This window comes from Vombatus ursinus, unplaced genomic scaffold (assembly GCF_900497805.2).
Source record: "Vombatus ursinus unplaced genomic scaffold, bare-nosed wombat genome assembly UNPS02011431.1, whole genome shotgun sequence".
In the NCBI taxonomy this organism is placed as follows: domain Eukaryota; kingdom Metazoa; phylum Chordata; class Mammalia; order Diprotodontia; family Vombatidae; genus Vombatus; species Vombatus ursinus.
The window spans coordinates 5,138,852-5,152,794 of record NW_020951209.1 but is presented as its reverse complement, the minus strand read 5'-3'; the positions used below and the strand labels follow the sequence as shown (position 1 = coordinate 5,152,794).

Below are 13,943 nucleotides of genomic sequence, written 5' to 3'. Positions count from 1 at the left end.
CCAAACTCCTTTCTTTCCCTACCTTCCTTATCCTTATATTCCCCATCCTCTCTGGCCAATTGCTTCATCATGCCCCCCCCCCGTCCCACCTTAGGCACACACAATCCCCCAGAGTAGAATGCTTCCCTCTTGGAGTTCCTGTCTGCTGGGGGTGCATCCACCCTCCCAGGAACCGTCACCCTTCCTCTTCCTTCTCTTGCTCGTCTAGAGGAAAAGAAGGTGGTTTAAGCAAGCGCGCGCGCGGGACTCGGACGGGAGGCGGGGACTGGACGTTGTATTCTGAGCACTTTTATCTGAAGTGCACCGAAAGAAGAATTTTTCATTTAAATATGAATTTCAAAATTGCCCACTACCCCGCCCCCCTGCATTCATCCTTCACTATCCAAGGATCTGGAGATAGATATAGGAAAAGCCAAAGTGAGTGGAGGCTGGGTTTTGTTTGGGGAAATGGGAACCCCCTCACTCCAACTCCAAACATACACTGCACTAAGACTTTTGGGACACTGTATAATAGGATTCATTAAAAAAGTGGAGGAAGAAGGTGAAACGAGAAGCTGTCATTTTTTATGGGCTACCCCATACGTGGGCCCCTGGTTCCTTTTTCCTAGAGCGGATAGAGGGAGAGGGCAAAGGAGAAAAGAAAAGGGGGGGAGCGTTTGATGTTACGTCTGACCAGCTGCTGTTCTCCATAATAACGAGAAGGGAAGGGAGGGAGAGAGGCTGAAAGAAGGAGCGGAGGAGGAACTAGGGGGAGGAGAGAGTGAGTCGAGGGAGAGAGGGAGGGGAGCTAACTGCCCAGCCGGCTTACGTCACTGCCTCCTCTGTAGGAGGAAAGAGAGTCTAAAACAGACCAGAAAAGTTTGAAGGGAGAGCAGGAGTGAGTGGGGCAGCCCTCTTAAAGCCTCTTCCTCATCTACTCATCCTGCTTCTCTCCTCTGGTCCCCCCCTTCTTTTTTCTAAAAGAAGGAGGTAAGAACCCCCACCCCACCCCCCAAGACCTTTTCTAATCTTGAGGAAAGGGGGGGCGGGGAGGGAAGAAGAGTAGGTTCTTGGGAACGTCATGGAGCTGCTGTGCTGCGAGGTGGACCCCATCCGGAGGGCTGTGCCGGACCCCAGCCTCTTGTTCGACGACCGTGTTTTGCTTAACTTGCTCACCATCGAGGAACGCTATCTGCCCCAGTGCTCCTATTTCAAATGCGTGCAAAAGGACATTCAGCCCTACATGAGGAGAATGGTGGCGACTTGGATGTTGGAGGTTGGTCTGGACCCTCTCCATAGCAAATCTCCCCCCACACACACACCTCCCACCTCTATTTCGGGGACCCAGAGGGGTTGGGACCTTAGAGATTTTGCACCGCGCACTCTTAACCTACGCTCGGTTATTCCGCGCGCGCCTTTGCTGGACTCGTGGCCTTTTTTATGATCTGCGCTAGGCAGGATTGGAGGCGGGGGCGGAGGGAAAATGAGGGAGATTGGGCTGAATCTGGGTGAGGTTTGCAATGAGGGTGGCGGCCACAGAGGGTAAGGCTGTGGGCTTTTGAGCCAGCCCGCGTGTGCAGGTTCGCATGTGTTTCTTTGCTTCCAACCCCCAAACTGCGGTGGCTGCTTTCGGCGTATCTGTGCAGCGTGTGTGTGTGTGTGTGTGTGTGTGCGTGTGTGTGTGTGTGTGTGTCCGCGCCCGCGTGTGCTTGTATGTGTGTATGGGTATGTGAGCAGAAAAGCTGCAAAAAATGTGTAAAAAGCCAATTCATCTCAGCCCCAAGTCTCCGCATGCGGTCGGGGCTCCACTGTTGGCATTGAAGAGTTGGCTGGGGGGAGGGGGAGTGGAGAAGGAAGAGACGCTGAGAATTAAGTAGCCCCAGACGCTGCACAGAAAAGAGGGGGGCAGAGATGACCCCCCCCACACACATACACACTTTCTCCTCCCCCACCCAAAACTTTGCCCAGTAAGTTTCTCAATGTGCCCACGTATGCATAGCCCTGGACCTGCCATGGTTTTCGCCATGTTGCTTTGCAAATTCAGGTTCAAGAAGCTTGAAACTACTCCGCACCTCTCGAAGACCCCTATAACCCCAGCGCCCCTCTAAAGGGTTTTTATTCGGCCCCCAACCCCACATCCCTGGAAGGATTACTTAAAAGAGCTCAGCTTAACAGTTTGCTTTGTGCGGAGGAAATTTGGGTGGGGTACGGAAGGAAGGCAAAGGGGTTCAGGACACCCCTAGAAAAAGTCATTTGAGGGTTGCCGACCCTCAGTTGTTCTTCACATCAGCCCTGTTTCTCCACCCCACCCCCACTACCTTCCCTTGCTCTCATCCTTGTGGGGCCCAGCGGGACTTAGCGGTCACTTGCTCGTTCTTAACTGCCTCTGAGCTAGTTGGACCTCTGTCATGAAGTATTCCAAAGAGTTGAAATAAAAGTGTCTAAGCACCCCCAACACACAGATTTGGAAAGCTGGAACCCTTCTCGGGGTTTTCGTGCTCAAAAGACTTCTCTAGGATTATTCCTCGATTTTTAGTAAATTTTTGAAGCAGCCACGGCAAGTTCTCCAGCTCTGTGCTGCTGAGACTGCGACATCTCTTCCTCTCCTCCCTCCCCCCTTTTCTCCACCTCCACCCCCACCCCCACCCCACTAGCAACTGCTGGATCTCAGAGCCACGAAATACACCCCTCTTCTACCTCCCCAAGCATTTTTTCAAGTATAAGGAATGATAGACCAAGGGTCGTGGGGTCTGAATATGTCCAAGTATTGCCCACCAGTTGCCTGGGTAATTTTGATTTTATTTTTTAATACGAAGAAATTAAAAAAAAAGGGGGTGAGAGCCAGCAAAAGAATTATGTAGCAAGAGAAAGTGGGATAGGCAGGCTACTGTTTATTACTTTGACTTTGGGGTTTTATTTAATTCATTTCTATTTTTTTCTTTAATGGAATCGGGATGTCAGATACCTGGTCAGCTGTCTATAACTTCCTCTGCCTCTAATCTTATCACTCCATCACATCCGCAGCCCTCCCTACCCCCTAAAATGAAATCGTTTGAGTTGGTTAACTGTATTCTGCTTCTCCCTCTTTCTCTGTATCTCCAATGCTCTCTTCTCCACCCCCCCCCCCCCCCCATTATAGGTCTGTGAAGAGCAGAAGTGCGAAGAAGAGGTCTTCCCTTTAGCCATGAATTACCTGGACCGCTTCTTAGCTGGGGTGCCTACTCCTAAGTGCCGTCTACAACTTCTGGGTGCTGTCTGCATGTTCCTGGCCTCTAAGCTGAAGGAAACAATCCCGCTTACTGCAGAGAAACTGTGCATTTATACCGATAATTCTGTCAAACCCCAAGAGCTGCTGGTAATTAATGCCTCCTCCCTCCAATTCTGTTCATTCTCCATTTAGCCTTAGCGCCTTTCCTGTCTCTCGTCTTCCTAGATTCTTTCATTTACCCTAGCTCTTTTATACCGAAAACTTTCTCTCTCCTCATATCAAGAAAAGAAGGTGTAAGTCTAGGTTGTTTAAATGTATACTGTATATTCGTAATAGTAGGTATTTTGGTGAGAGAAGGAAATGATGATGGGGGTCTTCTGCTCTGCAGAGATTTAATTTTAATCCTTGACTACTGAGAAAATAATGATCCAACTTCTCCAGATGATGGCTGTTGGTGGAGTCTGACTCGATTGTAGATTTAGAGCTAGAAGAGATTTCTGAGGTTATTTCATCAGTCCCACCTCCTCATTTTAAAGATGAGGAAACTGAGGCATGCAATGATGGAGTAACTTGAGAGCTGGGACCGTATTTCATAATACGGTCCCAATGATACCTTAGGTTAGTAGACTATTCAGTATTTGACCTTCAGTTTTTAGTATCATTGAAGTGTTAGACTTTTTTGGGGGGGGTGGGGGGGAGATATTTTTTGCACCAGGTTGGAAGGAGAAGGGAAGAGAGTGTTGAGGGGTTACAGTGATCCTTGTCATGGAACTTTTTGGTTTATTAGACACCACCCTCTCTGCCCCCCCCCCAAATTAGTAAGAGGGCTGAAGATTTTTCCTCTCTCCTTTTTATACAAAACATCCCTTCTCTTTTTCCCTAAAGCTGCCTCTCAGGTACCAGGGATTGAACTAGATCTATGTCTCTTTCAGCTCTGTGATGTCCATAGTGGCCTTGATCTATAAAAAGTGTTTGGGGTTCTCCTAAGGAGATTTCATTTAATTGGTAAAGGGGGCCTTTCCTACTCGGGCTGTGCTGCCACCTAGTGACAGAAATTCATAACCGTAGAGGTGGGAGGAAGGATTTGCCAAGGGATATATATACCGAGGCAGTGAATGACTTCACCTTTGAAACACTGCCAGATTTCAGCTGCCTCTCTGAGGCTGAAGAAAAGTGGTTTCCTCTAGAGAGATATCTCTTCTTTAAATTGTGCAAGAAAAGGCTCTTGCACCAATATCCTTTTATACAACTAGATGCTGGGGTTTCAATCTCACTTTGTAGGCAGTAAGACCTCAGGATTTCACCAGTTTCCAAAAATAGTTGAAGCTGACTTTGGAGCTTATGGAGGGGAAACTGTAGGGTTTGGGGACCAGGCTATTATTCTGTGGGCAATGGAATGTGCCCATATCAATTCATAAGAGCCGGAAGAAAGATGTCAACATCAGTGACAGCTCCATTCATTTCAACACACTGGCAAAGTCATAAGTCATGTGTTCCATTTAACAAATATTCTTTAATCATATCCTCTGTGCAAGACACCAAACCAGTGGGCCAGGCTAACATTTTGTACAATGTCTTTAGATTCAACAGGCAAGATATTCTGCTTGCTGAGGACAAATGTGGAGATGTTCAGTTCAGGGCAAGATCCATAGGAAAATAGTATGGTCTCTGACCTCGAGGACTTGCAGTTGAGTAGGGCTGATGAAATGTATTCACAGATAAATATAATACTGATTAAACCATGATACACAAGATATTTTCGGAGTTCCCTGAAGACATGGACTGGAAGCTTCTTCTGAGGTTATCGAGTCCATCCTTAAGGGACATTATACCATTCCCCATTCTCATATCATAGGCAGCTAATTTTATTGCTAGAAAAGGAATCTTGAATATCATGGGGTCCAGGCCACTTTCTACATGAAGAAATCAAGGCCCAGAAATATTACGTGTGCCACAAGGTTAAAGAGCTAGTTAGTGGGGAAAAAAACACCACTAAAATTTAATTTTCCAGACTAAGGAGTTAGGACAACATTCTGAACAGTCTTCAAACTGAACAAAGAAGAGAGATTTGGATTTCTCAGGACAAATGTGAAGGTAGTGGTGTTGGAGGTTGGGTTTTCCCTCTTTTCCTTTCTTTTGATGATGTCCTTGTGGTAAATTTTTTTCCTCTAGCTGTCGTATCCTTTTTAGTCAGTTTCACTTTGGACAGAACTCCCTGAATGAGCTCAGTGAGGGCTGATCTTTAAGGAACTGAACGTATGAGATTTAGAAAAGCTAAGGTTTGCATGCTTAGCCCTTTGACTGAGTAATAAAGGCAGCCTTATCAAAGCAGAAGGGAGAGTGAACACCGAGGATGACAGTGAGGATACAAGAAGAACTTAGGCTAGAATGTTGAGTCAAATAATAAACTTATGAAGGTTAAATACAAATTCTTACTCTTGAGGTTTTTAAAAAAAAATCAATTTCATGAGTACAAGATGGGGTAGTTGTGGCTAGACAGCAGTTCATCTAAAAAAACAGTCTGAGTTTTTGTGGATTGCATATTCAAAATGAATCCTTATTGTGATATGGTAGCCAAAAAAAAAAAAGTAATTTTAGGCTCATTAAGAGAGATGTGATCTCAAGGATGAGAGAGGTGAAAGTCCCTCTGTACTCTGTCCTGGTCAAAGTACTTCTGAAGTTTTGTGGTCAGTTCTGGATATTACATTTTGGAAAGGATATTAATAAGCTGGAAGGGTGTCTTGTGAAGGAGAGCCAAAAGGGGGAAGGGCCTTGAGATGATGTCATATAAGGATCGGGGGAGGAACTAGAAATATTTAGCTTGGAAAAGAGAAGGCTTAGGGACAAGATAGTAGGAACCAAATATTTGAAGGGAAGTCATGTGGAAAAGAGAGCAGACTTATTCAGCTTGGCCCTGGATAGCAGATAATAAGGGACAGTGAGTGAGAGTTTAAAAGCTTCAAATGTAGGGTTGATGCTAGGCAATACTAAGAACTGGAACTGTCTTAACATAGAATGGGCTGCCTTAACTAATGGGCAGCTAGGTGGTGCAGTGGGTAGAGCAATGGGCCCTGGGGTCCCTTAGACCTGAGTTCGAATTCAGCCTCAGACACTTATTAGCTGTGTTACCCTGGATAAGTCATTTAACCCTGTTTGCTTCAGTTTCTCAACTATAAAATGAGCTGGAGAAGAAAATGGCAAATCACTCTAGTATCTTTTCCAAGAAAACCCCAAATAGGGTTACAGAGAGTTGGACAAAACTGAACAATAACAAACAAAAACCTCATGAAGTAGTCGACGCCCCTTCATTGGAAGAATCCAAGCAGAGTCTGGATAACCTCTTGGGGTATATTATAGAGGAGATAACTATTCAGGGACCAGTTGGACTCTGAGGTCCTTTCCAACTCTGAGATCATGGTTCTTTGATCTTTCCTTAAATCATGCCACCTAGAAAAATGAGATTGCTGATTACAGTCCCTAGTACAGCACATTTAGGTCTTAAAAGTGTCATTTTTCCAAAATTGATGCATGATTTGCCTGGAAAGATTTTTATTTTATTTTACTTTTATCTTTTTTTTTTTTTAACTCAACAAAGAGAAGTATGGCAACTTTTGGCATGGCCTAGGAAAATACAATCAGACTATTGCAAGATGCAGGTTGCCAAGGAGCAAGGTCAAGGAACATTATTTCTATCTTCATTTTTCCATGAGTAATTTAATTACTAAACATCACTGACACAGACATTAAAAATAAATTTTTACTGAAGGACCACAGCTACCTTGGCACCCTCCAAAGTTTTGGTTAAGCTTTCTAGGTGGGAAAACAGCAGCATTGGATTTGGGACAAAAGGAAGAAGTAGAATCTTGGCAAAGAATAAATACCAGGGAAGGTGGTCCTTAGACTCATCAATGCTTTGCATTTTTAACATAAGTAGAAAATCAACAATTTTCGCAGAATCACAGTCCAAAGAAACTTGAGAGGCCATGTTTTCCAACTGGTACCTGATCAAATGAAGTAATAGTATAGAGCTTTGCAAATCTTACATGACAGCCGTTGTCAACAGTAATACTCTCTATACTTTTCCCAATGAGTAGTCAGCCTGCCTCTGTTTTTCCAAACAACGCCTCAAGTGATGGAGGACCCAGTACTTATGTAGGTAGCCCATTCCACTTTGGATAGCTACAGTTGATGGAGATTTTTTTTTTTGTAAGATCCAGTCAAATCTAGAGTTCTATAATTGTTACCCATTCCTTCCAGTTCTGCCTTTTAGGGTCAAATTAAACCAGTCCAATCCCTCTTCCATATGATGACCTTCTAGATACTTAAAGATAGCCACCCTGTCTCCACCTGGGCTTTCCCAGGCTCATTTCCTTTAATTTATTCTGGTTTACTATGTGTAACTTACTATGTGTAGCTTATCAATATATCCTCCCCTAAAATGGGGCACCCAAAACGTAGCACAGTAGTCTGGGTATAATCTAACCACCTTCTGTCATAGGCTTTGCCTCTTTAAATGCAGCCTAAATGCAGCTCTTTTTTCTGGTCCTTATGTTGCACTCATGGAGTGAGCTCATGAGAATTCTAGCCCCCTCCCCCCACAGGAATGATTTTTTTTTTGAACCCTAGATTAGGATTTTACATTTATTTCCATTTTAACAAATTCAGCCCAGCATTCTATACTATCAAGCTAATTTTTGAATCCTTACAAAATCGTCAAGCAGTTCATATTTAATCTTCCTCAATTTTGTCTCTCAGAATCTTACTTTTTTTTTCACACAAGTGTTATCTCCCAGACTCTCCAGTCCTGCTGCTGTTAGTGTTCCAGCTTCAGATTACCTTGTTTTGACTTGCCTGTGTTTATGTTGTATCTCACCGGTAGAATATAAGTCTTTTCACCGCACTTTGTATATAGCAGGAATGTAAATTGAAGTTAATTTAATCCCTCCCAGCTCAGTGTCCCCTGTAAATTTTATAAGTCATGTTGTAGTCCCAAGTCCTAGATAAAGATGCTACAAAGCCTGGGCAGGTTCCTGAGGGACTCTTTTCCATATTAACCACAAACCATTTTTTACTACTTCCTGCTATAAGCTACCTGCATTTGCATTTTACTCTTCTGAGGTTCCCCAGTACAAGACAGTTCCACAAAGCATTGAAGGCATGGGGAGAAAGAGTTCAGACCTAAACTCTTAGCAGGGATTTAATGCCATTCACTAGAATCTATTGCATCTCTCGTTCCAGTATGTTCAGATTGTATTCCTTTTTTTTTCTTTCCTTTCCCCTAGGAGTGGGAATTGGTGGTATTGGGCAAGTTGAAGTGGAATCTGGCAGCTGTGACCCCTCACGACTTCATCGAGCACATTTTACGGAAGCTGCCCCTGCCGAAGGACAAGCTGCTTTTGATCCGAAAGCATGCACAGACATTTATTGCTCTTTGTGCAACAGGTAAGGGTAGGTTTTGTGTTTTTGTGGGATTAAGGAGCCTGAGAAGCATGGGGTGGGAAACCACACTTCTAGAGAAGTTCACATAGGCCTCGTGTCTCTCAGTTGTTTAGAACAACTTTTTGTGTCCCAATCCTAGAATATCCTCAGTTTCATTGCTGTGATTTTTTTGTTGTACTTAATCTAAGCTTTCTCCTTTTTTTTTCTGGCTCATAAATGGTTTATGAGAACAGGTGTGGTATAGAAAAAAAAAATAGTGCCCTTTAAAGTCTTCTTTATGGTGTTTAAAATGCTCTTTGAAAACTGCATATACTGACTTCTAATTGTGTTTAAATATTTAATCTTTTGGGGGGGGAGAATAGTTTGCAGATGAGCTGAAAGGAAACTGAAGAGTGGGTTTAAATGGAGGATAAAGGAATAATGTCAAAGTACAGATTTTCCTTATTCTAATAAATGAGAACATTGGAGGTCTGGGAGTTTGGGAGAATATAATTAGCTGAGTTTTCTTTTCCTCTTTGAGTTTATACTGAAGCATCTTGGCTCTTGGCATTGTGAAAATGGGGACAGTGACCACATTCTTTACTTTAAAACTTTTAGAAATCAGCCTGGCATATTCAACCACATCAGATGATTAGTTCTCTTGGGCTCCTTTTCCCTCAGTGGACACAGAAACCAGAGGAGAGATGGGTCATCATCTCTCTGAATGGTATCCTTCCCATTGTTCAGTTCTCATCTTTGTAGTAGGCCACATTTAGTACCTGAAGCTCAACCTTCCAGTGGAGAAGGAGGGTGGCTTGGAGTTGAGATGGTAAAGCATCACTTTACATATAAAATACATTTGGGCAGATCTGCCTGAGGATATGGTTCCTTTGGCTCAGTCTGGACACAGAAGGGGAGTTGCATAGCTGTCAGTATTTTAGGAATTAACTTCTGTCATATTGAGAGAAGGGAGTCTTAACTGTTTTTGACATGGACCCATTGAACATTTTAGTGAAGCCTATAGACCCTTCTCAGAATAATGTTTTTAAATGCATAAAATAAATTACATGGTATTACAAAGGAATTTGAAGAAATGTAATTTTTTTTTCCTATTTAAGTTCACAAACCCACAGGAGGTCCATGGAACGTCAGGTTAAGAACACTTGCTTTAGATAACCATTTTACATATTCATTTTGTTATACATGCTCACAGACAGGCAGTGGCATGTAATGCTTTGAGAACCACCCTTGGAGTGAGGAAGGTCTAGGTTAGTATCCTGCCTCTCACACATTCAGACTGTGTGGTCCAGGGTAACTCACTTAACCACTCATGACCAGGCAACTCTCTAGAAATTGCAGGTTAGGGGCCCTCTAATTAATCAATGAATAAAATATTTATTAAGCTCATACTATGTGTCAGGAACTATGCTAAGTGTTAGAAATATGAAAAGAGTCAAAAGATTGTCCTTGCCCTCAAGGAGCTTACAACCTAATGGTGGAGATGGCATGCAAACAAATATATACAAAGCAAGTTACATGTTGGACAGATGGGAAATAATTAACAGAAGGAAGGCATTGAAATGAAGAGGGTTTGGTAAACGATTCCTATAGAAGGTGGAATTTGGGAAGAGACACAAAGGAAGCCAGTAAAGTCAGTAGGTAAAGTAGAAGATTGGTAGAGGAGCTTGCTATACCAGTGAAATCACTGAGCCAGTCAAAAAAAAAAAAGGCTTATAAGCATTACTGTCATCCCTAAATCTGATTAAGGGATGCTGCTATGCCATCTTCTGATATCTTTTTTTTGTATGATGCAGAGTTTGGAATCATAGCTCCATGATTTCAGGTTCCCAACATTTCATTCCATAGTATAAAGTTCTCATTTTCCTCGGTAGTTTTCTGAGGGTTTGATTCCCTCATGTCCTAACCTATTCAATGCAAAATATATCTGTTATGTTTAACGTTGAGAGATATTAGCTTCTCTTCCAGTAGTCCCGCTGGGCTATTCTGTAGAGCCCTGACAGGTTAGACTGAACCATCTTTTTAGACTAAATCATTTTCCCCTTTCTCCCCTTCTGTTTTCTGGCTCGTTCCATGGAGGTCAATCCCTCAGTGACTCATTTAGTGACTCGTTATTTTGTTCTCCTCAGGTCCTACTCTTCCTTTGCTCTCCGTTAATCATACGGCACCATGGGAGTGAGGTTAACTTGTCCTTTCTCTGATCCTACAGTGGTTGACCCCAGTTTCTAAGCTCTCTCATTGCCTAGCTGTCAGGAGCCAAAGAACCATATTGTCCTTATATCCCTACTAACTTTTTTCTAGGATAGATCCTCTTCCAATTTGACCTTTGCAAGTCACTGGGTCTTAGTTTTCTCATTTATAAAAATGAGGGAGTTGGATTAAATCAGTAAGGTCCCTTCCAGGTCCAAATGCTAATCTCTATGATTGCAGGGAGCAGGGCAATTTCCCCAAAGAACAGACCCCTTAATTTCACACCTATCCTAAAATATAGGATTCCTTTCCTGGCTTCCTTAGCTAGCTGATTGCACTTAACTCTTCATCGGAACTAAAACGATAACCTATTGAGTCAAAACAATAGGTTCAGCTCAGATAGAACCTGTTGTGAGAAATACCATCAAAAATGTTTTGCCTTCAGGGAGTTTTTTCTCTGCTTAGGAAGAAAGGGACGTAAACAGGAAAAGGCTTATTAGCAAGTATAAATAAATACTGTGCAAACTGTGAGTGTTCAGTTGGGTAGGATTCATCTCAGAAAGCTTAATGGAGGGGAAGTTTATTGGGCATGGAAGTAATCGTATTATAGCATTTTGATTTAATTGTCTTCTAGTGTTTAATCTGTGCAAGATATTACATAGATACATCCCTGACCAGGACTAAGGGCTTACAATTTAGGGATATTATCAGGAAAAAAAACTGATGGCCCCTTGCCCAGGATATCAGCCTTCCATGATTCCAGATCCTAGGGATCGTTGGGTGAGCATATGAGCCCCTAGCACTATGCTTTGCATGTAGTAGTTGGGATGCAGGCACCACACACCCGCTGAGGTTCAGGTAAATTATATATCAAAACCTAGACTTTTTAACTAGTTCATTCTTTTCTTGTTGCTCTTGTGACTTTCCTTTCCTACCTGGAGATAGTGGATCAGTGGTTGTGGTCGACCATCAGCAGGCTGAGGGGTCTTCTGAACCACTTGTTGACCTCAGAGCCAGTCATCAGGCCAGATCATGGGAATGGATGGCTGTGAAAAAGAACTGGTTGTGATTTCAGTAAGTGGTGTTAGAGAGTATATGTGTGTGAAAGGGCAAGATAGGGAGAGTGAGAACAGAGGGGCCAGCAGAAGGGGGATGAGAACTCTGCCAGTATATATGATTTAGGAGTAAGATCCTACCAACACAAAAGCTCCTTCATTTCTCGATTGGGCCTGGCCTTAAATGGCCATCAAAGTAGATTTGGCTTCAAGATATCTGGATTCCCAGTGGGATCTGACGCAAGCCACATGCCATCCTTAGATCTACCGTTGATGAATGAAGGCCCTTGGGTGAATGCCTTTTTAACAACCAGTAAGGCCAGGCACTTTTCTCCCTTAAGGCATATCCCCCAGCAGCTGAACAGTCAGCTCTTGGACTTCATATTTCCAGATCTGGCAACAATAATAACAGCTCATATTTATATCACACACATAAAGTGCTTTCATATCTAATATTAACTGTCCCTTGGATCATAAGTTGTTTAGACTTGGAAGGGACCTGTTACATGTCAATAGGTCTCAGATTAAAGGAATCATAGGATCTTAAATGAGACAGGACCTTCAACGTAATCTATTCCAACCCACCTTATTTTACCAATGAGGAAACAAGCTCACATTGAGTGATTTTTCCTAAGGTCACACAAGAAGGTTCTAGGGCCAGGATTTGAACCTCAGTCTTCTAGCTCTAAATTCAGTGTTCTTTCTTTAAAAACAAAACAAATAAAAAAAGGTAATTTTAGATGACTCAGGATCCTAATTAAGTGCTTGGTGATGTTTGACTTCTTATGTAATGTTCATAGATTTCCAATGAGAGTAGAAGAACCAATAACATCTCCTTTTGAACCCAACATTGGGAGGAAAGGAGAAGGTGATTAACAATCCCTTTCCAAAGCCCATCAACACAGTCTCACACCCCTTAGGGCACCATGATCCCATCCCTGTGCTGCCATATTTGCTTTGCTTTTGAAGCTTTTCATCCCTTCTCCAGTCAACGCCACCCATCTATGGCATGTGCCATCTGAATCTTGAACTTCTAAACACTGTTACTCTAAAGTGACATTCCCAGGAATACAGAAGATAAGCCCTGCCTCTTACTAGCCATGTGACCTCAGACCACGTAGTTAGTTCCCTTCTCTGGATCTCAGGTTTCTAATCTGTAAAGCCTGAGGTTTGGACCTAGTGATCTCTAAAACTCCACAGGCTGTAATTAATGTGCTGTTGTGATCTGAGCCAGTATAAAGTGAACATCCTGGTTCTTCTCTTTCTCCCTGCCCCAACTTCTATTTGTGCCTCCGAGTTAAGGTAGCAATACCTCAGCTTGGGATCTGTTTCTGATCCTGCTCTTGGAAACAGCATGGCAGCATCTATATTAACTTCATTTGGGAGCCCGTGGGAGGGAGCATGGGACTGGTACCAGCTTTATTCTTCCAACCCTGCCTTTCTCAAGGATGTGGTTTCTGTTGTCTCTTAGTGGTTACCTATTGCAGAGCAGGTATGTGTGTCATTTCCTTTCAAGGTGGGGTAATCATCATTCGTATTTAATTTTAAAATTTAGTATCTTTTGGATCTTAGAATTTTCATAATTATTATCTGAGCAAATGGCCTAAGTGCAATTGTGTCTTTACTCTATTTGTATTGTCATAAAAATGGAACTTAAATCGATATACTAACACTAATCTTAATATGGAGTCCAAGAGGCACAGCATTCAACCAATCACCAAGCGTTTATGAACCATCTACTAGGTACCATGGATGCCAATGCAAAAAATAAAACAATCCCTACTCTCAAGGATTTCAGTGTTTCTTGGGTCCTAAAGAGTGACTTTGAGCTACAGTTCTGTCTGTCTCTATGGTTCAGTTCTGTAATCAATGTGATAAGACATCACACGGTCTCCAGTCCCGTAAAGGGAAAATGGAAATAAACTTTTGGACTTGACCTTGCTGTTTGTTATAAGAGCCTGGAGGATCCAGCGGATAAAAAAAGCTTGGTTCTATGGGCTGTCCAAAGTGACCTTGAGCAAATTGCTTAACTTCTGGTGTAGGAGAAACACTGGGAACCATCGGACTAACAGGTT

General features: G+C 42.9%; 1 protein-coding gene across 1 annotated transcript in view; it reads left to right on the top strand.

Annotated features, from left to right (window-relative positions):
• The first annotated feature begins 839 nt into the window (after nt 1-839).
• CCND2 (cyclin D2) overlaps nt 840-13,943 on the top strand; it is a 40,050-nt gene continuing 26,946 nt past the window's right edge. Inside the window, exons 1-3 of the mRNA XM_027856416.1 lie at nt 840-1,255; nt 3,119-3,334; nt 8,470-8,629. Of these exons, the coding sequence (XP_027712217.1) occupies nt 1,061-1,255; nt 3,119-3,334; nt 8,470-8,629 (571 nt within the window). The 5' untranslated portion in view covers nt 840-1,060. The remainder of the gene's footprint in view (nt 1,256-3,118; nt 3,335-8,469; nt 8,630-13,943) is intronic.